Source organism: Condylura cristata, unplaced genomic scaffold, assembly GCF_000260355.1.
Source record: "Condylura cristata isolate star-nosed mole 26May11 unplaced genomic scaffold, ConCri1.0 scaffold00038, whole genome shotgun sequence".
Classification (NCBI taxonomy): Eukaryota; Metazoa; Chordata; class Mammalia; order Eulipotyphla; family Talpidae; genus Condylura; species Condylura cristata.
The window spans coordinates 2,429,453-2,455,451 of NW_004567139.1; the positions used below are offsets into that span (position 1 = coordinate 2,429,453).

The 25,999-nt window shown below is 52.4% G+C and overlaps 1 protein-coding gene across 1 annotated transcript in view; it reads right to left on the bottom strand.

The window, feature by feature from the left end:
• Positions 1-549: 549 nt before the first annotated feature.
• PRKCA (protein kinase C, alpha) overlaps positions 550-25,999 on the bottom strand; it is a 329,134-nt gene continuing 303,684 nt past the window's right edge. The window contains exons 14-17 of the mRNA XM_004693454.2: positions 17,689-17,769; positions 11,925-12,032; positions 10,796-10,936; positions 550-4,444 (exon numbers count right to left, since the gene is read on the bottom strand). Coding sequence (XP_004693511.1) covers positions 4,280-4,444; positions 10,796-10,936; positions 11,925-12,032; positions 17,689-17,769 — 495 coding nt within the window. The 3' untranslated portion in view covers positions 550-4,279. The remainder of the gene's footprint in view (positions 4,445-10,795; positions 10,937-11,924; positions 12,033-17,688; positions 17,770-25,999) is intronic.

Here is a 25,999-nt window from a genome sequence, read left to right on the forward strand (position 1 = left end):
CAGCCGGGTGCATCTCAGGGGGTCTGGGAGCGCCGCCCAGGTGACCTAGGGGGTGCTTCTAGCACTCCTTGTCAGACCAGCGCCTCGCCTCCAAGCGCCCCTGCCCTGCCCTACAACGGCCTGGGGGCCTCTGCCTCACTACCTGCTGCTGAGTGCTCCCTGGGGGTGGGGGTAGGGGGGGTGCGGCCCCCCCCAGAGTGAAAGCAACAGGAAGTTGTGAAAAAGGTGCCTGCCTGAGGCCCCAGGGAGACAGCGACTGGCAGGCGTTGCCTGTGGGCAGTTTTAAAGACCCAGGGTCCCCTTCTCTCAGTACGGAGAAAGCCCCCAGCAAAACACCCCGTTTTCTCCTGCAAAGTGGACTCTGGTGGCAGCGGCAGGGCTGGCCGGCTTCGCGCTTCTCCATCGGTCCTCGTGGCTGTAACTGCGGCCGGAAGCACAGGGAGAGCGGGCGGCGGGTTTGCGCGCCTCCTCCGGACAAGAGGCGACGGCTTCGCGCAGCTGGCGGGGGTGCCCGGGTGCCGGTGGCATTTGGGAAGTGGCTTTTGTGTTCCTGGCAACAATCTTGCTCTCCAGGACCAGCAGACCGTGATGCTCACCGGCGCCGACACCCCCGGGGGAAGGCTCGGAGCGCCACCGCCTTCCCACGTCCTGATGTCCTGCTCTCCGCTGCCTCGGGCCGGGCGACCTTCCCAACACGCTTCCACCCGGCCGCTCGCGAAGCTCCTGGCCATCTTCGGCCTCCACCGGGCCCCCTTCTCCGGTGACTGGGCTTGTGGGTTCTGTCCCCAAGTCCCAGCGCGACGTCACGCTTGGTGGAGAGGCCAGGCCTGAGCGGGCCCAGAGCGTTCGCAGGCTTCCACTCACGGGGTCCGCCCTCATCTCCAGCCCATCTCCTCAAGCCCTGATCCCTCTGATTTCTACCAAATTCCTACCAAGAAAGCCTGAAACGCCTCGTTGTAAGGGCTGACAGGACTCTCCACTGATTCGCTCCAGGTCATCTGGAGCAAGGAGAAGTGGCCGACCAGAGAGGTAATCGGTCAGGTTCCGGGCCGCTGCTGACTTTGAGTTGGCTCCTGCCTTGCTGGGAGCCCCCAACCTCTGAGGGTGGCACCGGGAGCCCCACCCCAGCTAGCTCCTTCCCAGGCAGCACCTGCTGGGTTGAGATGAGGTGCCAAGAAGGGGCCCCAGGGCAGGCTCCGTGAGCAACGCCCTCCCCGGGAAAGGGCCGCCGGGCACCACACTGGCCTTTCGGGGCCTGGCCCGCACAGGTCCAGGACGCGCCCGATCCCGATCCCGCGGGGGGGCCTGGCCCTCGGCAGGCCGGGCTTGAGGCTGGGGCTCCCTCAGGCACCCCGCCCCACTGTGACCTGATCCTCAGCTCCAGTCCTTCTCTGCTGTTAGCTCTTCCACGCTGCCACGGGGCTTTTTAAGTGGATTCTGTGGCTGTCGTTTGTTGCTCCCCATGATTTTTTCTCCCGGCGATGATGGTCTCGGGCAGCCCCTGCCAGCGTCAGCCTTTCCCTCCATTCAGGGCAAGTCAGGGCACAGAACAGACTCCGCCTCACCGGGCCCTGGCTCTCCCCACTGTTATCCGCGAGCCTGTGGGTGCTCGAGCAGACCCCTCGCCTTCGAAAGCAGCAAGTCGCAGGCTGCCGCCTCCTTCCCGGAGAAAGGCTAAAAATATGGAGAGCGTAGAGGGGGCACGTTCAAGGGAGGCCTGGGCCTGCTGCTGGCTCACAGCAAGCAGGCAGCTGGGGCTTGGGACAAATGACCCACAGTCTGCGCGTTTCTCTCCAAACGTTCCTCACTTCCTGGGCTCGGCTGGGGATCAGCCGTGCTGTCGTTCCGCTCTGGGGCAGTGGGACCAGCCCTTGTGCTTCTGGGGCTCTCTATAAACGGGCCCCTTTTCTACCAGACTTATAGGTGCCATCTGGACAGGAAGTGCCCCCCAAAACGCACTGCCCAGCAGGCCTGCAGCTCTGGCTGACCCAGGGCCCCTGTGAGTTCCGAGGTCTACAGTCCATAAAAGGCGGGAGGAGTTCCCTACCCCAGGCCAGCCCAGCGCTCTCAGGGCTAAGCCCCTGCCATGGCTTTGTGCCACGAACTTGAAGCAAACAGCCAGGGAGTAAACAAGGAGGCGCTTAGCTGGGAGACAGTCTTTGGGGAGCGAGGGACACAGAGACACTCCCATCTTGAATGTTCTCTCTGCTGTCGACGCCTCGCTCTTCTGTGGATCTGGCGTTGGGGCGGGGGCGCCTCTCCGCAGAGGAGCGGCTTTCTTGACGGGAAGCCGGGTCCAGCCCCGCTGAAAGAGCTGCAGCCTCTCCAGAGTGTGCTGGGTGGTTTGTCTCAGGGCTGTACATGCTGGAACAAACAGGGGTGGGTCCAGGGGTGCTGAGACAGACTGCAGGCTTCTGCATGTCCACACACACACCAGCAAGGGCTTCTTCCTGTCCCTCCCACCGCGTCACCTCCAGTAACAAGGCTAAAGGAAGAAACAGACACGAGGCCCAGCCCAAGGGCCCAGGCGGCAACACATTTGTACAGAGGAGGGCGACGACTGTCAAGTACCCCCACTGTGCCCGAGAGGAAGTTGGTGCTACCAGAACGGAAGATGAAGAGGCTAAGAGACAGTCTCATCTCAAAAATAATCCCCCCAAAACAAAACTTTTGTTTGAAGGTAGAATCAGATATTTATATACATATATAGATGTGTGTATATATATATGTATGTCTAAATGATCATGTAAAGTAGCCATTCTGTTTTGAAATTAGATCTATGATAAAAAATTAATATATCTGATACAATGTGCCAGGGAGGGAAGGGGTGGGGGAGGAGGAAGCAGACAGCAGAGAATTAGCTAAAACTTAACCATAAAAGCAGGTTAGAAACAAGAGACTTCACAAATATAGCACAATTGTGTCTTATAAAATTATTATAATACTCTCTTTATGCTTGATACGACTATATCAATAATATAGATTCACTCGTTATTAAGGTTTATTATAAACATGCAAAATTCATTGCATGATGCATTTGCAAAACATTATTAAAATCCTTCTAACAATAAAACACCTTTGAGCGGACAGGCATCCAGGTTTCCTGACTCTACAGCTCCTGGCGTGTCATTCAGCATGAGCCGCAAGTGGGAAGCCAAACTGTGCTGCTTTTCCTCCCGAAGTGGAGGCCGAGGGCCGGAGACAGAGCTCAACCCACAGAGACTGACGCGGGAGCGCACACTCTAAGTTACTGTACATCGTACTCTCATAAAGGACATTGCAGCCTATCAAATAAATAAGTACAAAAGGGGGCAGGGCATATACTTCAGCGTCTTAGGGAGCAGGTAGCAAAATGTCGGGGTGTGGGGGCTTGGCTAACAATGCTCGTAAGCAGTGGCATGATTGCTGATGGCACCCTGGACGCAGAATAATCTCCCAGAGATTAAAATGGACACGCGCACACACACACACGCACACACACACACACACTGGGTTATCCTTGATTCGAAATGATTCCACATGCTCGTTTAGCAAAGTCCTTAGAAGATTTGGCCTCTTAAAAAAAAGAAATGCAAGCATCAAAATTGTTATCAACCAAGGAGGAAACATGAGGACAGTCACCCAACACTTGTCTGAGGTTGTCTTTCTCTCTAAAAAGCTGGACCACGGTCACGACGGTCAGCGGGAATGGAGGGTCTGCCCGGCTGTGCCGTAGAACTAGCTGGACCCAGCTTCCCGGGTTCTAGGGACTATTTATTCCATCGAGCCGAGAACAGAAGCAGAGGGCATTTCAGAGATTCCCTCGCCCTCAGTCCCACCCTGCTCATTCTCTGGACGCCTGGTTCTTTCTTTCCAAAGATCTGTATGGGTGAAGACGCTTCCAGCCCATTGGGTGGGGTGGCTCACTTTGACATCTCTGGTTGGGGGATCCAGATGGAGAAAATCAACAGACAGGGGGCGTGGAAAACATATCAAGTCGTACCAAAACAGGGCAAGGGTCTGTCTGCTCTCTAGCAAGAGCTAGCCTACTGCCAGAGGTGACCCTTACATACAAAACGGGACACTGGACGTTACATCATCTTCCGCTGAGATCATGTTCTTGGTTGTAAGAGAGGGACCCTGGACGTTGCTTACGTTGGAACTAATAACCCTACAATTTTCAGGCCACCATCTGGAACAAGAAATTTTAGGCCTCGGCCTTAAAATTTTAGGGTTAAGGATCTTTTCCCACTGCTGGGGGTGCTGGGAACAGGGGAGGCATTGGTTTCCGTGGTGAGTTTCATACTGCGCTCTGTAAGATGGGGTGCACGAACTGGGGATTGACGTACGAGAACCCCTCAAAATCAGACTGGTCTATGTTAGCGATGACCAGCTGGTCGGGCGGGGTTAGGACAGGCTGCCCTCGGGTGAAGAACTTGTCGAAGTTTTCCGCTCCTTTGCCACACTGTGGAGAAAAAAAGAAAAAGAAGGGCCGGTCAGCGTATCTGAGCAAGCCCAGGAGCAGCTCTCCGAGGGTGTCTGCGGGAGGAATCCTGGCACGCTGGCAGGCCTGCTGGACGGGAAGGCCAGGCACAGCAGACAGCGGAGTCGCAGTTGTGGCTTTCAAAGAGCCCTAGCTGAGCCGCTTAAGAAACGCTCACTGGCCATGAGGCACCAACGAGGGGACAGCCTCTCTGGCTCACCTCCACCTCCCGAGGGGAGAGTGGGGTACACGAACTGGCGGGTGGCATATGAGAACGCGTGTGTCCCCCCGACCCCGTCACGGCTGCAGCTGGCCAGCCAGGAGGACAGAGGGAATGCAGGCCGTTGCCCCTGAACGCAGAGGCTGCCTTGACCGCCCCCCTTCGGGGTTTTTGCAACCATATACAGATACAAAGCATGGCTATTCTCCCAGAGGGACACGCAAAAAAAATCTCGGCCCTCGTGTTCATCTTCAAGCAGTATCGGCACAGGGGCACCCGCCAACGGGCAGGCGGCAGGGCACGGGGCCACTGCAGGCCACAGCAGGGCTGGAGGGGCTTGCACTGGCGTCCTGAGGCGGATTTCCCGTCCGCCAGGGTCACCCGGGGCTCCAGGCCAAGGGGCTGCCCTGTGGGGGACACTGGGAAACACAAGAGCGGCAGCAGCTGCTTGGGAGTCTGATCCCCAGCGGGGGTGGGGGGCGTCGCTCGGGTCTCTCCAGCACCCAGAGGGCGGTGGCGCATCTTGGGGGGAAGCTCAGCCAGGAGTGTTTACCGGGCGCTGCTGATCCAGACCGGGCTGCTTGATGCCATTCCGCCTGCTGGCACCTACCTGGGGCAGTGCGAGCTGAGCAGGGCAGAAGCTTCCAGAGCACCCAGGCACCCTACACTTCACAGCTCCCCACACGCTGTCCCTCCTTCCCCAGCTGTGACCTGGGCAGACTCACTGTTCCCCTCCCCCGGCGCCTGTGAGGTTGTGTCCTGCCTTGCACAGAGCTAGGAACGGAGGAGCTGTGTTTCCCTGATGCGGCGAGCCCTCCAGCCTGCCTTTCCATGCCTCTCCCCGGGCTTCTAGAAGGTGTCCAGGAGAGACTAGTTCTTTGCACTATTTCTGCCCTCTGGCAACAAGACGAACCTAAGAGGGCCGGAGCACTGGGAGATGGGGGTTGTTGGGGCCCTCCTGTCACTCGGCGGAGGCTACCCCGACTCTCGGTCTCCTCACGGGAGGCCTTCCTGAAGGCAGCACCCGTCTCCCCAAAAGGGTACCCACACTGGGGGCAGCGTCTCCCCAAAAGGGTACCCACACTGGGGGCAGAGTCTGCCACCCCCCACAGGCACAGGCTACCCCCAACCATTCCAAAGGCACTTCAGGGAAGAAAGAGGGGCTCAGTGCTTCCCCCCAAGAATCATTCGGGGCCTACGGCAGGCCAGCAGTGACACCTGTTCACCCACAGAGCCAGCTTCCACTTCTGACGCGCCATGCTGATGGCAGCAGCCAACCAGCCAGCCCTCCCCTGGGGGTGCTGGCGATCCCACCGGGGTGAGCTGGCGTCTGCTCTCCCCTGGCCCATCTCCCCTGATGTTTGGCAACCAGGGTTGGGGGGGGTGTCACTCTGGTCGCCGTGACTCGGACAGGAGGCTACAGGTGTCTGGTGAGCGGCAGCAAGGAGCTGTCCCAACCCGTCAGGACCAGGAACCATGGGTGGTGCTGTTGGCAAGGTCGGGCAGACCCCAGGTCAGCGAGGGCAGAGGTGGAGGCCAGGCCAGTGAAAGACCAAGCGCCCTAGGTGAGGGCAGAGGTTGGAGAAGCGGCAGGAGCCTTGTGGGGGCGGGGCGGGGGGAGCGGGGTGGGCCGTGAGCAAGAGCTGGTGCCTCGTGGAGGACGACGTCCTTCCGGAACCTGCCAAGGCAGCCCTGGCTGCCGGAAGATTGCAAGCGCATCCTGTAGGTGCTCCCTGAAGCAGGACCATGTGCTCTGTTAGAAGAGATTATTTGCATCCCCTTCATGATTCCTTAACCTTGCCAAGATGAGCGAGAGGGTAAAAAATAAAAGAAGGGGAAGTCTCTAAGAGGAAGACGGGCCAAGCTACGGCGTCTCTCACTGGCTGGAGATGGATCCGTCTCGCTTGAGATCTGTCCATCTGTTCTGTGAAGAGAACACTCAGGTCTGACTTTCCTTTGAGTAGCATCTTCATGATATTCACACAGCATCTTCCAGTGGAAAAGTTCTAGAAGCCAAAGCTCAACTGCCAAAGAAAGCTAAAATAGGAACGAAAAGCCCTGGCCTTCTTCTTTCTCACTCTACCTCTCTCTGGAATTTCCCCTGAGCTCGAAGAGTGAGGAGTCGCAATTTAGAAAATGAAAGTTTTCCTTAAACCTGTGCGCTGGGGTGGAGGGGCCTGGGGTTAGGCTGCGTGTGAAGGCATCTTTCAGCCTGTCACCGGGAAGAAAGCGCTGCAGAAGCCGGAGGCCGAATCAGAGGGTCTGAGGAGATCCAGGGCTCTGAAGGACTTGTTATTCTGAGGGAGATCATACTAGGAAGTTGCACCTCGTCGGCTGCCCTCATTTAATTGAATAACCAGCCGCAGAAAGGGGCAGGTGCATTCTGCTGGGGTCAAGGTCAGGTCCACTCTCTGGAACCTTCCCGTGCGGGGCCGGGCGGAGGGTGGCCGTGGCCTGCCTGTCCTTCCTACGACGGTCAGTGTGCACAGGCAGTGTCCTCCAGGGTGACCAACACAAGCAGGAGTACACGCACAGCATAGACTGAGGCCAGCTTGCCCGCTGCCTCACGCAAATGTGCTTCCCGGAGGCCCGGTGGCCACCGAGCCAGGGCGAACTGGTGCAGGAAGTCTGGAGAATGCGAGCGGGCAGAGGAGAGTCTGGGAAACAGTCAGCGCCTGCCCTGGGGGTTCAAGACCGGGCATGGCCCTTGGCGAGGACGCCACGGACACACTGCCAAGACTCGTCTGTGTGGAAGAGCAAGGTGCCGGGGCTGGCGTGGCACAGCCTCGCCGCTGTACCCACCACACGGTGCACAACCTTCTGGAAGCTTCCAGAAAAGACAGTGAAGAGTGGGACGGGTCGCTGGGGAGGAGCAAGTGCCAGCTTTTCATTTTCTATCCTTCTGTGACTGCTGGCTGGCGGCTGCTGTGTTACCCTATGTAGCCGTGATTTTGGGTGGGGGCCCCCCTCGCTGCCCTCCTGAGAGGCAGAGACAGGCGTAGTCTTCCTGGACAGGACCGACAGCGCTCACATCCCCTGTGGCCTCAGAGCGGTGTCAGGAAGGGGGGGCTCTCGCTGGGGGAGCTGGGTTTCTCTGGGTTTGCTGACAGGCGGAAGCCACACACTTGCCGAGCGGACTCTCGCAGCCAAAGCGCAGGCTCTAGACTACCCTGGGCCGCCCTCTTGGTCTTTACACGGGTGACCACAGGCACCCTGTCCATCGTAGGTCACGATGGGCAACAGGACTTGTCCACTCATGCCCTCACCACTGGGGCTCCCTGAGTCTCAGGGCAGAGCTACTTCTTTGTCTTGTTACTTTACACGTCTCACTTCTTCCTCTTTCAAGCGAACATGTGCTGAGGGGAGTAACTGCCAGGGCTGGGAGACTGCTTGCTGCTAATGAACCCCAATGCCGTCTTCGTCGGGTGTAGAGGCTTAACTCAAACCTGAACACACCGTGACCCGGCCGCTTCTAGTCTCCAAGGGCGGGCGAGTGCTCGTGTGTCATCAGTGAAACTCCCTGAGCCTGGCACATCTCAATTTTAATGAGCATCACGACTGCTGGTTCCCCCCGAAGACCGAGAAAACGAACCCACCGCTCCCCGAGAGAACCGATCAGTGGCTCACCAGGCCCCTCCTCCTCTCTGCTCTGTATGAACACATTTCCAGAGGGCCCCTTAAAAGAACAGAGCGGGCCCTCCCTGGTGGCGCAGCGGGTTAAAGCACAGCACTGAGAATCTGAGGCCACTTCCGCATGAGTTCAATTCCCGCCTGCTGCCTTCCCCAGAGGAGACCACATGGCGAGCCAGACCTCTCCTGACCCACCCACTGCTCCCCTCAGCAGTGTACTTCGTCGATCTGCCTATTCTGCTCCCCACTCTGTCTCTGGTGAAGCCTCTCACCGCCCCTGAGCCTCTGGCCTGTACCCCAGTTCTGTATGAATAAATAAATAAATCTTTAAAAAAAAAAGAACAGAGCGGCCCGAGACATCCTTCATTGTAGGAAACAGACACAGCATTATCCAGGTGCGAAGAGGCGGTGGCTGCAGCTCACTCTCAAGGGGTTCAGCATGAAACCACATGCGTATGTGTGACTGTCCACGCAGAGAGCAGCGAGAAAGGAGGGAGGAGGGAGGCAGAGAGCAGGAGGAAGAGGTGGCAAGATGACCAAGACGACACTCGTCTTAGCTGACCACAGACATTCTTGCAAGAAGAAGGAAGAAGGAACCATACACTAACTCTGGTGATCTACCCACCATCAAGTTCTGACCACACTCGTGGCCCTGTGAAATCGGGGCCTTCGAGGTGACCAGCACAGGCTGTGGATGGGCATTTCCCACAGAACCTTCCGCCTCGTCCTCTTGAGAGCCCCGGCTGTTTCTTCACAGCCAGAGGTGATGTGTTCTTTCTTTGATTTTCATTAGTACTCAGTTAAAAACCAACCAAATAGGCCCTCCCTGGTGGCACAGGGGGTTAAAGCACAGCACTGGGAAGCTAAAGGCACCCCAGCACGAGTCGATCCCTGGCCCAGAGCTGACCCACACGGCGCCGCAGACCTCTCCTGACCCGCTCGCTGCCCCCCTCAGCAGTGGACTTCGACAATCTGCCTGTTCTGCTCCTCACTGTCTCTGGTGAATCCTCTCAGCACTCCTACACCTCTGGCCTGTACTCCAGCTCTGTGTGCATCAATAAATCTTTAAAAAACAGTAACAACAACAACAACAAAACCAACTGAACAGCAGCACTCGGCAGATGGCGGGAAGCGCAGATCGGGCTAGCGGCCAGCCCAGAGCAAACAACCTGCGGCCAGGTCACCCTGTGTCTCCCCTGTGCCTGACACTTAGAGTCCTGGTGTCCATTGAAAGAGGGAGAATGTGCCAATGAGCAATTTCTCCTGAAAATAAGGCAGGGAAGAGTAGAAGAAGTGTTCACTGGTGACCTTGCAGCATCTTAACTCCCAGATTGACAAGCAAGTGCCTTTTTGTTCAACCCTTAACGCAGGGACCGTGCGTCTCACGCTGTTCCTGCAGAGAAGCTAAGCCCAAGGTAAGAGTCTATTGTGTTCCTTTCAGACTTTAAGAAGGCTGAATAAATATGAGATGGGAAAAAGAAAATCCCTGAGGAACTCTCTGCTGAGGTCAGGTATCACCGTCTTCACCCCTTAAAATCAGACGGCAGGGCAGGGCTCCTGGGCACCCCAAGTCTGGCTACAGAGAGGGTCAGGTCAATCTAGTGACCTGATTACTTTTAATTTTTCTTCAGTGGGTGCTAGAAATATCTTGGAAAAATACAACCAGTTGGTTCACCGCCAGCAGTTTTATCCTGAGAGGAGACATCAGCATATTTGACGAGGGAACACGGCTCTGAGGACAAAGGCCCGGGAGGGTCCTCTTGGCCTGCTCACAGGGCGCCTGTCAGAGGAGACAGATTTGGGCCCCAGCAACACGGTGGAAAGGACTGGAGTGAAGCTGCTTTCCCTGGGGTCTTGGGAGAGGCAACTGCCTGGCCCCGGGATGAGCCTCAGGAATGGCTCTCGGGAGAGGCTGGTGTCGAAGGGTGCTCAGCGCATCTCCAGAGAGGGGCGACCGACTTGTAAGTGGCTACAACTCGCATCCAGAGGGCCAGCGTGGAGGTCATGCAGATGGCCGATCCCCCACCCCCAGCCAGCTGCGTGCCCTGGGCAAGTCACTCAGTCCCTCTGTGCCTCAGTTTACTCAACTGCAAACTGGAGTCAATATGCCCACTTGGCACACCCTGGAGAACAGGGCCCAGCGTAGGGAATCCCGTGGAAGAGCCCCATGAAAGGCGGCAGTGCCAGAGACGGGGGCCGCGCCTGGGCTGGCGTCTGAGCTGGTCTGGCTGCAGGGCTTCCCGAGTGCCCTGGCTACTGAATCACTTTGAGGGGCGCTCCCAGCTCCCCTGGGGGGGGGGTACACAACTGGCACAGACCCTCTTGCAGCCTGGCCTGTCCTTGCTCTCCAAGCAGGCAGGAGCTCTGAGCTCAGTCACCTGCAGCTGTTATCCATGCAGAGGCCTGGGGTGGGCCTCTGGCCTCTTCAGAAAAGGGTGTGTGGGAAAGTGGGGCTCAGAAGATAGCTCGCGCCCCAGACTCACCACTTTGGGCTTGAACGGCGGCTGGATCTCCCTGTTCTCCAGCTTCTCCCAGTCGATCCTCCGAAAGAAGGCGTGCTCCCTGATGTCCCGCTCGCCCTCGGGCCCGCAGCCCAGCCGCTTGCCCGGGTGCTTGGTCATCAGCTGGAAAGGAGGCGGGATGGGGGGTGGGGGGGTTCCAGCCTGGGCCGTGGGCGTGAGCACCACCCCCAGCTAGGGAAGGCCGGACCTGGCGGGCTTCGCACGTGGTGCGACACCAGCAGGTCACAATTTTATTTATCAATTTTTTAGGCTGAAAAATGAGAAAACAAGAGGGACTACCTGTTCCCTCCAAAAAAAGAAAAAAGGAAAAAGAGCAGGCCGGAGGGTAGACTCTGGTGCCCTGCCTGGCCCCCTGCCACTGGGCCGTGTGTCCGGATGTCCCAGGGCCAGCTCCATGGCTGAGTGAGGTCCACAACGAAGACAAACGGGCTCTCAGGTGTGGTGGCCACTGTGAGGGTTCTGCCCCACAGCCGGGCACCAGGAGAGTGGGGACAGGCGTCCCCGCCCGCTGTGTGTGTGTTGTGAGTTCCTTCCGTCCCCACCTCCTTGCGCGAGTCAGTTATCACCTGGTGATGTCCCCTTCAGGTTTCCTAAAGCTGTCCTCCACCACGCGGCAGCCGGGAGCAGCTGGCACCTATGGCGGCCACCCGGACCCCAGGCGCCCGTGGCCAGGCCGCAAATCTCGCCAAATGGCCGGCTCAGCCCTGGCGACCACCCAGGCGTCACAGGGCTCCTCGCGGGGCTCCGCACGTCCCATGAGAACCTCGGGGCTGAGGGGCCCCCGCGACCGGCCACGACCCTCCGGGGAGCGGGCCCAGGCGATCACCAGGCTCCTGCGGGAGCCTCACGCATGCCCGACAGGGCCACAGGCCGGCCCCACCCTGCCGCTAGGAAGCTCAGAGGCCACCGGCTGCCTGCACAACCCTGTTATTCGTCAGACTCCTGCACCGCCACGAGAAGGCCACGGGTCCCTGGCACACCCGGACACTGGGGTCTGGCCTGGTGCTGGCCTCGTCTCGCTGAGAAGCGCGGGGAGGGAGTGCCCAGCGGCCCTGGGCCTGTGATCCCCGGCGCAGTCCAGACTACTCACCCCTTTGCAGATGGAAACGGCCTCCTTGGACAAGGACTTCGGGTAGGAAACGTTGTGCTCCATGATGGACTGGAAGAGTTCGTCTTCGTCCTCGCCATCAAACGGAGGCTGTACCGGGGCAGAGAAGGTGGAGAAAGTACTTAGGTGGAGTCAGCATGGCACAGGGCGCCGGGCGCAGCCGCGGATAGACGCGGGCCGAGTCGCTCTGCAGGCGCGTGGGGGGACTTGAGTCTCCTAATTAGGTTGGGGGTTGTGTGTTTTCACGTTTTCTTCCGTCCCTTTAATTATCTTGCTCCGGGCAACCCCAAACCATCTTTAGGGAAAATGTTTCGAGTAATGCTTTTAATGATTTGCAAATAAATTATAATTAACCATTAATCTTTAATTATGTGTTATAAATCTAATTATGATCAAGCTGGATGTCAGAAGCCTTTGTGTTTGGAAGGTGGGAACATGAAGGCTGTTGGGTTCTGAACAGGGGGTGCAGGGGGTGTCAGAACACAGGCAAGGGGGGCCTCCCCAGGCTGGGCATTCACATCCTGACCTCTGACCCACTGGGGAGCTAGAAGCTTAACCTGCACCAGCGTGGGCAGGTTGTGTGACAGTGGGAGGTCACGGTGCCAAGGTCACCTGGACCAGAATTCCAGCTCTCCTACCTCCTGCTGGGTGTCCGTGGGCGAGTGACTCACCTTCTGCAACAGTTTCTGAGCTGGCCTTTGCAGGGGGGTGCTGCTAAACCCTCAGGGGGGCCAGAGCTCTCAGGGTGCCCTTCAGGCTTTCTCCTCAGGATGTCTTTAATCCTGAGAAGTCTATCGGCTCCTTGTCGCTCTGGCAGGACAGCACATGGGGTAAGTGGGCTTATGGGACATTTCTTAGGGTTCCTGGTGGAGGGTTAACCTGAAGCTTATTCAGGGCGTGACCGCAGAGGGAAAGTCCCTCTGCACTTAATCTTGTTGCATTTTCCTTCCCATGGAAAAGAGGCACAGTTCCTGTGGTGGACATGGCCCCTGTGGTGAAGTCTAGGGCTCAGGCAGGGCATGTCAGGGACCGACGGCAAGCGTGCAGGTGGGCTGTTCTCTCCTATCCAACCACGAGGTGGGAGCCATTGAATCCAGCCGAACTTCCTTTGGCTACCCCCACACACCCCACCTCACACATCCAACCCCCAACCTCAGTCCCCCCACCCCACATACACCCTCAATGTGAGGGACTTGGAGTCGGCACACTGGAGCCACAGAACTGGAGGGCAAGACACCAAGTCTATAAAGAGCCCAACCTTGGGGCCAGGTAAGACAGAAGGACCAACCTCACCTGGGGTGAGGGGTCTGGTGCCAGTTTTTTTGGGGGGGCAGGGAGGATTCTAGAAACCTATATAAATGGGGCACATGGAGATTCTATGACTAAAACAAGCACGGTGGTTTCTGCTTGGAGGGAGCACCTCTGTGGAGCACCATTCCCTCTGGATTTGCTTTGTGTACAGACTCCACAGGTTCTGTGCCTACACCTCACCACGAGGTCCCTGAGGGCCTCCAGGTCAGGAGGTACTACATCATTTTTGTGTCTCAGCACCAAAGGCAAACCCAGCTCCTCGTTAAAGAATTTCAAAATGGCAGCCATGCAACACCAAGCTGTGTCGGCTCTTCAGTCTTGGGCTGGGAGCCCAGTTGCACGCCTGGAAGTTGGCTGAAGGTGGCCATGGAGAGACAAAGGCACCACCTCTCTCCAGCGACATGCGGCGTCTGGAATGCTCCAGGGGCTGAGCCAGGGATAATCCAAGTCAAGAGCCTACGAGGCCTTTTGATCTCCAAGCACGATGCATAATTGGAGCGCCTTGCTTTTCACTGACTGCGGCAGACACGTTTTCCCTGTAGCCCCTGGGGCTCCCAGCTCCTCCGCCACGGTGTCCATCGTCCAGGTGGGCTCATGTCTGCCACTCCAGTGCCATGTTCCAAAAATGGATAACTACAAACACCTCTGTGCATATCATTTTTCTTCTCGGAGTTACTTCCGAGGAATAACTTCCCAGGTGTGGGATTAGGCTGCAAAGGATGTGAGCATTTTGACGGCTCTTGTTAAGTGTCTGCAGGTCACCCTGGAACATTCTTCTAGGTAATTGCTTGCTCACAGGCTCGGAGTTGAAGCAGGTCCGCGGTGAAAAGTTATAATTAGAGTCATTTTCCTCTCCAGGATGCAGTTGCTGAGCCCCGGACAATGGAGGGGGGAGGACACACGTCACAGGCCCTTAGCACAAGACCACGGCACCTTTCTCTCCAGTTTCCCCAGCCCTGGGATGATTTTACCATTTTCATAAATCTGGACTCTGTGTTTCAAGCTAAGAAACCTGTTAACAAGTCTCGGCTTCTTGTAGAAATTCTCTGAACTGGGAGGGTCCCTGTCTTCCCTATTGTAATTGTGAGTGTTAAGCAGACAAGTGAGGAATGATGGCCCATGAGTTCCAAAATGGCCCCCACAACCCTCCTAGTGAGTGCCTGGGGGTCCTGCCAGGTCTGCCCGCAACCAGCATGGGTGGGTGCGGGGCCGGGGCGCACCCAAGGGCCATTCAGGCTGAAGTGCTGGGGTGAGGCATCCATCATTGACTCAACAAAGCACCCTGGCAGAAAGGACCCAGAGAGAGGGCTGGCCCGGGAACACCGCACCCCGATATGCTCATGCGGGTGGTGGCTGAGCACAATTTATGCCCTAAGTCATATTCATCAGGTCACCCAGGCCCTGCAGAAAGACTCAGGCTGTTTATACGTCACTGTCCCCTCAGCGCCTGCCAGAAACTAAAGCAAATGAGGAGAGAATTGCAATAAACTAGTTTTGCTGCTCATCTGCCGTCCCCATGAGTAAAGGGAACACATCAAACCCGCTCATCAATCCTTTTTGTCATTGACCCTAATTTTCAATAACCCCTCTCCCCTCCGCTGCGTCTCCGAGGTGTCTGCAGCTCCGAGGGCTGAGGCTGAGATGCCAGCAGAACTGATGTGGGACACAATGACACTGGGTGGAGCAAGGAAGGCGGAAGGGATGGGTGAACACCTCGTGTTAGCACCGGACAGGCATGAGCTGGCAGGTGGCCATCACCTGGGCACCCCTGTGCCTGAGGGCCATTTTTGAAGAGTGCTGCCACTTTTAATAGAGAGCATAAAAATGACAAGGGATGGACCCCACAGGGCAGGCTGACGCTGAGTAGCAGGATGGGAAAGAACGAAAATGTGCCAGACTGTTATGGAACCGCTACGGGGAGGGAGGGGGTTGCAGTGAGAAAACCCTCAACTCGGACCCGGAAGTCACCCTGGTTCCGTCCGCTAGTGAGGCGGGACCTCCAAATGCACCCCAAAGGGGACCCCGCTGCTGGGTGCTGGGTGCTTCATTCCCTGAGTTTTCCACTCGGGAATGACGTCCCGGGAAGGCCCAGAGAAGACGGGGACAGGACCGTCTGGGAGAGGGTGACCGTTGTGCTGCGGGCCGGACACTTGCACCCTCGCCCGCTCTCATTTCCTCTCGTCAAGGGCCCTCGCAAACAGATGGACTCTGTCCACCCAGCCCATCCGGTTCCTGGCATATGCAAATGCAGCTCTTCATGAAAGCAGGGCTTGTTTTCCCACTCCAGAGTCAGAGCATTCAGCGGGATCAAGGAGGGGGCTCTGCTCTTTGTGCCTTCCTGAACGCTCCCCAGGGGCCGCCAGTTCAGTCAAATTGGATTGTCAAAATTCTAAAGAGGGGAAATTAACCGAAGGAGCCGGCAACTTGTGTTCTGCCGGCTGTTGCCCCAGTGACAGTGGTTCTGCATTCTCTGTTTTCCTGTGTTGACAAACCGAGGTATTGGGCCTCGGAGTATGTTTTTTTTGGGGGAGAAACACCTCAATCAATAATAAAAAGCCACTTTGTAAATGTCAATTAATCTTTACTGAGAAGTACTGGCCCACACAGACTAGTACCTCAAATGTGTTGGTATCTAAGACTATTTTGGTAACTAAAAGACGCGAGACGCCATGAAAAGGGCATAACAGAAACCCTGCAGGTGGCTTCCCACCTCAGAGTGGACTCAATGGATTTACAATGGCCTGTGTACCCAGACAGGCTGCCCCTTTCCTCCGGGACCTCAGGACTCCCTCTGCGGCTCCAGCCCACTCTGCTGCAGCCATATCAGCAGCCTCCTCACCATTTTGTAAAACGGCTGCACACGCTCACCCCAGGGCCTCTGCGCTTGCTGTTCCCTCTGCGGGGCAGGCACTTTCCCCGAGACCCACATGGCCACTCTTCCCCTTCCTTCTTAACGCTGCCTTCTACATGCGGTGCTCCCTGGCCACCTGAGCTGAAATTCCAATTCTCCCAATATCCTGTCTTCCTTCCTTTGTTACTTTTCTCTTAGTTGATCACAAGCTGCTTTATACTTTCCTTCGCTTATTCTGTCTCTCTGTGAGTGTCAAGGAGATAAGGTTTTCTTTCATCTGGTTCACAGCTACCACCATATTTGGAGTAAGCGTTCAATAAATACGTGCAGAAGGCATAAGTGATGGGTCAATGGCTGTAATGTCAGAACGGTGACATTTCCTCTGGGACAGAGATTTCTTTGGGTGTAGCTCTGCTGTTTGACACGGGCACTTCTTTCTCAAGAAGGGTTCTGGCTGTGGAAGCCCAAACTCCTTGGTACCATGAGTCCTCACTTGAGTCATGAGTATGTTCTTGGACACTGTGGCTTTAAGCGAAATGAAATGTAATGAAACCGGGTCCTTGAGTAACATCATTTTGTTCAAAATTGGCTGGGAATTTTTTTCTCATCGACGTCATAAGAAATGTCAGAGGAAGTGAGGTTATTTGAAGACCTGCTGTACCTGAGTGCTGGGGGCCACAGAAGCTGCTCACTGCAGAATCACGCTGAGACACAACCTCAGAGATCTGGGAGGGGCTCCCCAAACCTGCTCCCCCCTGAGATCTCAGGGACGCTGTACTTTCGGTCCTGTGGGCCTCAGAGGGACGAATCATGTGGGTGGAGGGGTACCATCCCTAGAACTGGCCCCCAACACATTCGGGTGACTGTCCTGCTTTCTCTTCACTGGCTGGCTGAATAACGGACTCGGAGGAGGAAACTGAGACCCTAAAAGATGGTGGCGTCAACTAGTGGATGGAAGAAGCCTGGGCACTGAATGACTACGTAGATGGGTTCCCCATTCCCCAAACAGAACCATGAAAGAACATGCAGTAAGTCTGTCTTGTGTTAAGTCACGGAGATTGGGGGTTAAGCTAATGGTGACTTATATCCCAATGATACAGCTACCAAAGTTGTTGTATTAGGCACTGCCTGGTCAGCAGAAGTGCCTACAACATCTCTAATCTACCTTTCTGACACCAAGTCAGCCTTGCTGGACATTGGTGAAAACTGCAGTGAACTGGCAACCTTCAGGTGGGAAGAGATGGGAGAAGTTATGGGGACATTAATAATAATGCCAAGTACAGATATGGGGTCTGGACAAACCAGCACTGAGATACCGAAAACTTATAGGCCATTATTGTCATCAAGGTGTAGTGCGCATTGGTGTACAATGCGCATGTCACATGGTCTCCCCTCCAAGTTGCAGGCTTCAGCTTGACTTTGGTGACCAGGAGGTCATTTTGTGCATCATGGATGCAATTCCTGTGACAGGGGAGACTCTCCCTCTTCTACCCGGGCCAGGGAAGTCAGAACACATTGGCCACGCTGCTCTGCCCGGCCCTGCCACCACGGCCCAGAACTCAAGTGGAGACAGTGGAACATTACCTGTCCAGCCAGCATTTCATAGAGCAGGACGCCATAGGCCCACCAGTCCACGGATTTTCCATACGGCTGATAAGCGATTATCTGCATGAAAACAAATATGTCATCTACATTTACAGGTGAACTGAAGAGCCTGGACTAGAACAGCTAAGTCAGCGTGTAGGCATGACACCCTTGGGTCATGCAAACTTGGTGTTGTTATATCTCCTTGAGTGCCCTTCAGACCAGACACATGGAGAACTCTCACCCTGTGACTGGTTACCCCAAACCTATTTTAGAGCATCTTTTCTGAATGTACCTGAGATGATGCCACTGTGCTAGATGAAGGCTTAGTCATCTTCACTGATGAGAAAGATTTGGGCACTGAGATGGATTTAATTTCTGAAAAAGTCAGAAGACTTTCAGAGTGAAGGTCTGGTCATGAGATGATTAAACTGTATAACGGAGCTTTGCTAGAAGATCTAGGGATGATGATGATCGTCATGAGGACGATGGAGCAGGAACAGATAGAGCAAAAATTCTAGTTTTCTTGTGCTGTGCATGGTTCTGTAGTAGTATCTTTTGTATAATATGGTTTGAAAACGTTTTGAAGAAGAGACATAAAATATAACTACCAGTGCTAATTTGAACCTTGTCTGAAACTTAATTCAAACCAAATGTCAAAAGGGAATCAGGAAAATTAACAGAGGTCTTGACGTTAATTTTATAAGCTATTAAGAGAATATTGTTACTATTATTAGGCCAGATAAAAATGGTGAGAAATTAAAAGCGACCTTTTCCATTAGAGATGAATGTGTGTCTGGGAGAAAGCAGGAGCACTGATGGGTGAAATGACAGGATAGCTTAGATTTGTTTTAAATACTCAGGTAAAGCAGGGGAGGGGAAGAACGGATAATATGAATTGGCAACACATAAACAGTTGTCAAACTTGGGCGATGGGAACACAGGACCTTTTCCTCTACTCCTTGTACGGTGTGGTTCTCAGAAGCACTAGAATAATCCTATCACCTTCCCTGTGAGAGGGAGGGAGGATGACCGATTTAAATTCCTAAGTGTGACATGCTTATTAAAACACCAGCTCTGCTCCCTCCCAGGGAGACAGTGTTCCCAGCATACGCAATTCCCAGACCCACAGCTCATTCCCCGGCACGGAGGCCAGGACTTATTAATGGGAACTCAGCAAGACCAGGCTGCCATTGTGTATACAAACCTGACTTTGAAATGTTCCAGCATATTTTTTTTTAATGGTTCACTCTAATTAAGTGTCCTGGGACCTGAACAAACTTTCTGCATGTCGGCCCGTCTCCATTTCTTCAAGATATTACTAATATTTCCCCAGGATGAGAAATCTGTGCTCCCGTGGCTTACCCACGCGTGGGTGGCAATGAGGGGGTTCACACTGGGTTTGGCAGCTTACCTTATTTCCTTGACAAGAAAATGATAACCAGTGGAACCCACAAGGAGGCCTTTATTCCCTTTTAAAGCTACATTGTTCTTTCCTGAAAACTCGGAGAAAGCACGCACAGAGAACACCAAAATATCCTACTAAAATGAGTCTCTAATCTATTACCTGGAAATGATGCATGTCATTCTGGAAATTAGTGGATCAAAGGAGTTGGTTATGTTTATAGGCTTTGCTAGAATGGGAAATTCCCCTTCAAAAACAAAAACAAAACAGGACTGATTTATACCTGCACCTCATAGCAGTTTCACTACCTTTTGTATCATTCATTCTTTCCAAAAAATAACCTTAAAAAAAGAAATTCCATGAACCCTACCTATGAGAGAAAACTAGAATCAAAAAATAATATTTTCTTACATATTTCTTACAGCTCAGACCACTTCCGTTTTCCTAGGCAATAGACCCACACCACCACCCTCACTGAAGAAGCCTTTCTTGAGCATACCGATTAAGATTTTGGCCTTGTTTTCACTTCCTACAGAGTTGGGGGCCTCTCTTTACTACCACTTAGCAGCAATGTAATCAAATAGTTCCTTAAAGGGTCTACTCTGATAGGTGCCTAAAAAGACAACCTCGCCTCTGATTTTTTCCAGCGAGGTAGATATTACAATTATTCCTTTGTCACATATGATAAAGTTGAGGCTAAGAAAGACAGAGGTTACTACTTCAATCTCCAGATTTGCCAAGTTAGTAAGGTGCAAAGCAAAATTCACATTGAGGATTCCTGCTCCAAATCAGTTCTTTATGGCTGTTCTAGAAGGTTGAGCTGGAACTGATGAAAGTCTGATTTCTTCATACTTGCTGACAGGTGTGAGTCTGAGACCTGGTCCCCAAAGGGGACTGGCAGCTTCTTCACTTAAGCCGTTTATGGCATTGGGGACATTTACACATCCACCTCTGACTTGACTCAGAACGAAAGCACTACTTTTAGCACTACCCTTGTTTCGATACCAGGCAGTGGGGCGATGCTGACTGTTGCGTTGGGCTTGGGAGCCAGCTGTGGGCTGATCTAGGCCAACAACTACAACAGTCATCATTGACAACTGCTTTTTGAAGTTAGAAGGCAGCCCACAATCTTGCCACATAAACACAGGATGACTATGTAATTTTCTACTTGCCTAGATTAAAAAATGGTGGAAAACACAAAGGTAATCAGCGTCTAGACAAGATCTCAATGGAGACCTTCTGACGCCAGCGTTTTACTTTTGATCAGCCCATCATTTTACCTCATAGGGGAGTCATTGCCACGAGTGTATGTGCCTACTGACCACTTGTTTAATGAATAGTAAATAAACCAATGGGTATGTCAGCAGGTGGATGAATGAGTAAATGAGCTTATATGTATTTGGATCTGTTTCTTTTTTTGTCTTTCCATCTGTTTCTTTAGGAATGTTCTCTATTTCCTGCATCTAAATGGCAGGAGTCTTGCCAACTAGAAATGTGTAAACCTTTGTGGAAATACAAAGTGTTCCCAAAATACAAGTATTCCACCCAAGGGAGCCCTGGCTTATCCAGAAAAATCAGGGGATATAATGAAATGAATGAATGGAAGGGGACTTTCGCTTGCAAACTGTGGGGTCTCAGTCAAGCATTAAGAACTATTAGAGTTTTGACCAGATGTTAAGTCCCTTTCCTTAATTTTAGTGGGAAATCTGCAGTTAGTCAAACTGGAAAATAACACTTAAAAAGAGACATGAACTGAAGGATTAAGGAACCCAATTTTCTTCTTAAAAGTATCTGAGGAGCTGATGTCTCAACTTGGGGTTATTCTCTGAAAGGATACTCTCAGAACACACAACAGGTTTCCATAAACAATTGCATTACCTGCCTTCATCCCAGGCATGGGGTCTTTACGAGCTGCATCTGAATGATAAAAATCAAAGAAAAACACTCTCCAAGGGAGATGTGAATCCCCTGAGCAAACCTTTTTCAGAGAAGCAGAAGCCGAGCAATAAGCAACATGGTTCTCATGATGTCCCCCTGGGTAGGAAGAATGTTAAGGAAGAATCCCTTGGAAAAAATTAGCCTACTTTTACTCAGAGATTACTAAGACACTTCTCTAACAAATCAATCCAAAGTAAAATATCAAACATGGGAAAATGTAGATGTAATCTGCTAGCCCCTTGTTCTATCCTTGAGCTTAAGTCCTCACAAGCTGATTAAACACTGGATTTCCACCTCAAAACAAAACAAAAATCCATTTCTTTGAGATGAGTCACAGTACAAGCTTTGCTTTTCTACTTTCCACTTAGGGCACACTTAGTGCCTTAGTTTATTATTTATGCAGAGTTCATTGCTTATTGCCACTGCAGTGAGGTCGATGATGCCAATTCAGGATTAGTGGTCTAAAACCTTTGTTCATGGGCTCATGGGTAAGCCCAGCCTAAGAGTCTGACTACAACGTGCGTGGGTGAAAAATCTGAAGAATTGGGCATCAGGACTGCTGTACCAGAGAGCAAACCCCCAGCACCACATTTCATCAGCTCATGTGCTCCCTTACATTTCCCAGTCTCCCTTGCTCTTGGATCACATGACAACTTCTGGCCAAAGGGCTGTGAGCGCTGACGTCCACTTCCGGCTGGAGACCATTAACCGCCCACTTGCCTCCAGCGCTGTGATCCCGCAGACCAGATGGCTTGGCCCCGAGACGGAGCAAGGTGACCTGACCTGCGCCGGGCTGTGTGAGCAGTAAGTTCTTGTTTTAGGCCACTGAAAGCCCAGCGGCCGCGATGGCTCCTGGAGTCACTCTGACTGATAAATAAACTGATATTTCACATAAGCAAATTACACTGTCTCAGCTTTCCGGAAAAGCTTGTTTCCACCAGCCCACTCTTTGGGGCAGTTCAAGCCAAGCCCCTCTACAAAGCAGCAGCTTTACGTGCATTTTATTTAACCCAAGGAGGAAAAATTGTTGCTCTTCCTATTTTATAGGTGAAAAAACTGAAGGCCAAGAAGTTTGAGACTGCTCCAAAGCCATCCGTTAAGAAGGGCTGCTGGAAATACTGGCAACGTTGTTTTAAATAACAGGATTTATGCGTCCTACCTGCCAGCTTTTATACTGGAGCTAATAAGATATTATTCGACAGGTTTTGAGGTTGAGTTTAAAGAGATCTGAAGTCATTATTTCAGTCGTTGGATCTAAATTTCAAAAGCACTTGAATAAAATTTGTCCTGATAACTGTATTACAGGCCGTCCCTGAAGTCTCTTCGGCTAATCAGTGTTTAGTTTGAGTCTGCTGGGAGCACAAGCAGAGCTGATGCACTGCACGTTGCCATGTGAATCCAGGCGAAGCATAGAGGAGGCTGAAGGGAAAGTCACCCTTTATTTCTCATGCCATCGTCCACCAAGCACAACCGGAAGCCTCTCTTGGGTGGGTAAATGCCACTCACTTTGGAAAGCTGTCAGAAGCCAAGAGTGTGGGAATCTTCCTCTGAGCAGAGTGAGTCATAAACCCTAAAAGCCACGGTACCTTAAGTTTTTATGTTTATTTTTATTTTTTGGACTTTCTACAACTTTGGTCCAACATGGTCCAACTTTTCTGTTTCTACCACATTCAATTCTATGCCTCCTGCAAATAATACCCCTTCCTTCCTCTAAAGCTGGCTGGAGGGGAATGCCAATAACTCATTTTATTTTTAAAGATTTATTTATTTATGCATATAAGAGTTGGGGTGTGCCAGGGAGCTGACCCACATGCTTAGCAGACTTTTCCTGTGTCACCTGCTGCTCCCCGGAGCAGTGTATTTCAGTGGATCTGCCTGTTCTGCTCCCCACTCTGTGTCTGGTGAACCCTCTCATCTTCCCTTCCCCTGCCTCTGGTCTACATCACAGCTCTTGTATTCATAAATGAATAAATCTTTAAAAGAAGGTACTCATCAGTTGCCAGACTTGGTTAAATAAAATATATTGAAATACAGTCACTGGTTAAATAAAATATATTGAAATAATGTTACATTGTTTTTTCTAACTTTCTGCTCAATACAGTTCTGGTTTGCCCTTTATTTCTAGAGGACAGTGTTGATCTATGGCTGATGAACCCCCCACCCCCACCTCCAGTTCTCATCATCCACTCTGGCTCTCGGTAGCCGAGGGAACCAGCTTTGGACTCAGGACCCGGTTCAGAGACCACAGGATGGCGAGGCCCTTTGCGTGTCTCCATAGAGATAGGAGCAGGTGTCTCTGGCACTTGTGGACCCACAAAGGCGCACAGCCAAGCCCCGGGCTGCTTGGCACCCCAAAGCCCAAGGCAAGGGGCTGTGATGGCAATCTGGTTCCCAATATTGGAGAAACTCACAAAAGGAGAGGCAGGCTTGGCAAGGAGGGCTGGGGCTGGCGCCTCTCCTGCTGCACATGGAAGGCTGAACTTTGGCTTCCAAGACAGACCCCCGACAGAGCCACCATCATTCAGTTTTACTGTGATTTGTCGCTGTGATCATCATCATTATACTTCTACGAGCCAATTGCTTGGGGGAATGTCAGGATGTTACAAATGGCAGCCTGTCTTGTAAAAGTGAGATATGAATGTCTCCTCTTTTACGAGGCCAGAAGCCTCCATGGCTGGAAGGATGCCACCCATCCTTGTAGCTCTGCTAGGGCTACACATTTGAAGGTCCCCCCCCCCCCAAGGAAGAAGAGGGCTTCAGTAGTTTTGCTGGAAAACTTGGAGACAGGCTGGTGAGGTTGTAGATGTCACCTGCAATGTGACAAAGACTATAAAAAACCAAGGTCCCTTCACGTCTGCCACCATGTGGCCAGGCTCTGTATCTGTTAGTTTAAGGGGTGCTCCCCAGAACCCTCAGGAGGTGGGGGTGCCCCATTTTAAGGGTGAGGAAACGAGGTACAGAGAACTTAACCAGCTTTAAAAAGCTTTAACGAAGCTGGGGTTTGAATTCTAGCCATTTAACAGTGGCACACACATTTTGGATTATTTTTCTACCCAGAAGGCTCATCTGTGCTTACCCAGTCGGGGTCCCTAGACAGCTATGGTGGGAACTGGCCCCAGTCAAGGCAACTCTTGCCGAAAAGAAGTTTATTGCAGATGAGTTGAATATGTGTAATGCCACACTGCTTGACATTAGAAAGAAGAACTGGCCCCAGCTTCAGAGGCAGGTGAAAGACACACAAAGAAAGAAATTTAACCAGCTCACAGGAGGACAAAGGTACGACATTGGTATTTAAGAGCATATTAATAATATGCATTAAACCCTCTGGAATAATGACTGACACCTGGGAATTCTGAACCTTCCATTCATTCTTTCAGCAACTACTTGCTTACCCTGTGCAGGACTCTGTTCCAAAAATGAATAAAATTGCTAAAAAAATACCCTCCCTCCCCAACTGTGCAGTTCATTTTACTGGAGCAGCAAAATTTCAGGTTTCTTTTTTCCCATGGTATTAGTATGGAAGCACTTTCTCCTTTCCTTGCCCCGTTTATGACTAACTGTACATTCCAGGCTGGGCAGCTTGCTAAGCACAGGGATCACATCTAATGCAGAAAGGGATAAAGCTACTAAAATGTGTTATCTTGCATGAGGACCTTAGTTTATCGTAGGAGAAATACCTGCAATATTTGCAAAATGCATCATACAGAACAATTTTCATCAAGAAATTTACTGCAAGAGAGGAACACCAAGTTTGGAGTCCAAACCACAGATTTTTCTGTTTAGACTAAAACTGTGGTTCTCCTGGGATCAGAGAGAACTGAGAATGATTTCTCTAGTGGTGATAAAAGTTACAGGCAGATCTTTCTGTCTCCCGGCTTCCTGCTCAGACAGGAAAGCAAACAGCGGAAGCCACCCAAATAGTGAGAAGGAGAGCAACAAGTACAGAAATGGCTGGCAGTGATTAACACTGGGCTTATTTAAATAGCAACTGGTACAAAAGAAAAAGGAAGAAAAGATGGAAAGGCGGGAGAGAGGTGGATAGGGAGAAGCTCCCAGCCTGGTGATGACAGCCTGATGATCCCCAGGCCCACACTCCATGCTCCCATTTAGTAGGGAAGGTCACACAGGCTGGCTTTTCAAAATTAAACACACAGACCTCACACAGCCCCTGTTCCTACAAGTACCACCTCTCCTCATAGACATCTCTCAGCACTGATGCACTTGTCACAACGGATGTAGCTAGAAGCCAGAGTTTATATCAGGGCTCACCATTGGTGAAATTCTATGGGTTTTGAAAACATAGCATGTTATGTGTCCACCACAGTAGTACTGTATAGAGTAGCTTCGCTGCCCTGGGAATCCTGCCCTCCGTCTCATCACCCCTCTGCTTCCCAGTCCTTGACAAACACTCATCCCCTGCATTGCTCCCACAGTTCTGCATTTTCCAGAAAGCCATACAGTTGGAATCAGACTGTGGGTAACCTTTTCAAATTGACTTCTTTCACATAGAAATATGCACTTACTTCTCTTCCATGTCATTTCATGGCTTGGCAGGTAAAGCCTTTTCAGTGCTGAATAATATTCCACCATCTAGATGTGTACAGTTTATCTGCTCACCCAGAAAAGGACATCTTGGTTTCTGAGTTTTGATAAACACAAAGCTTCTAAGAACACCTATGTGCAAGCTTATTTTTTTTTTTGTTTGGACATAAATTTTTAACTCATTTGGGTAAATACTTGGCAGTACATTGCTGGATCATATGATTTTGCAAGACAGCACCAAAGGGACTTCTCAAGTGGCTGTACGAATTTGGAAGGAGTCCTAAGTAAATTCTGAACAAAGTAGCAGTCTTTTGACCTGGAAGGCCAGATTCTATGATGTTAGAATTTTTGGACCCCCAAGATTTCTGCCCTCCCCACCCCCAGGGGGAGATCTGGCACATCCCACTTCTCTACCAGGACATCCAG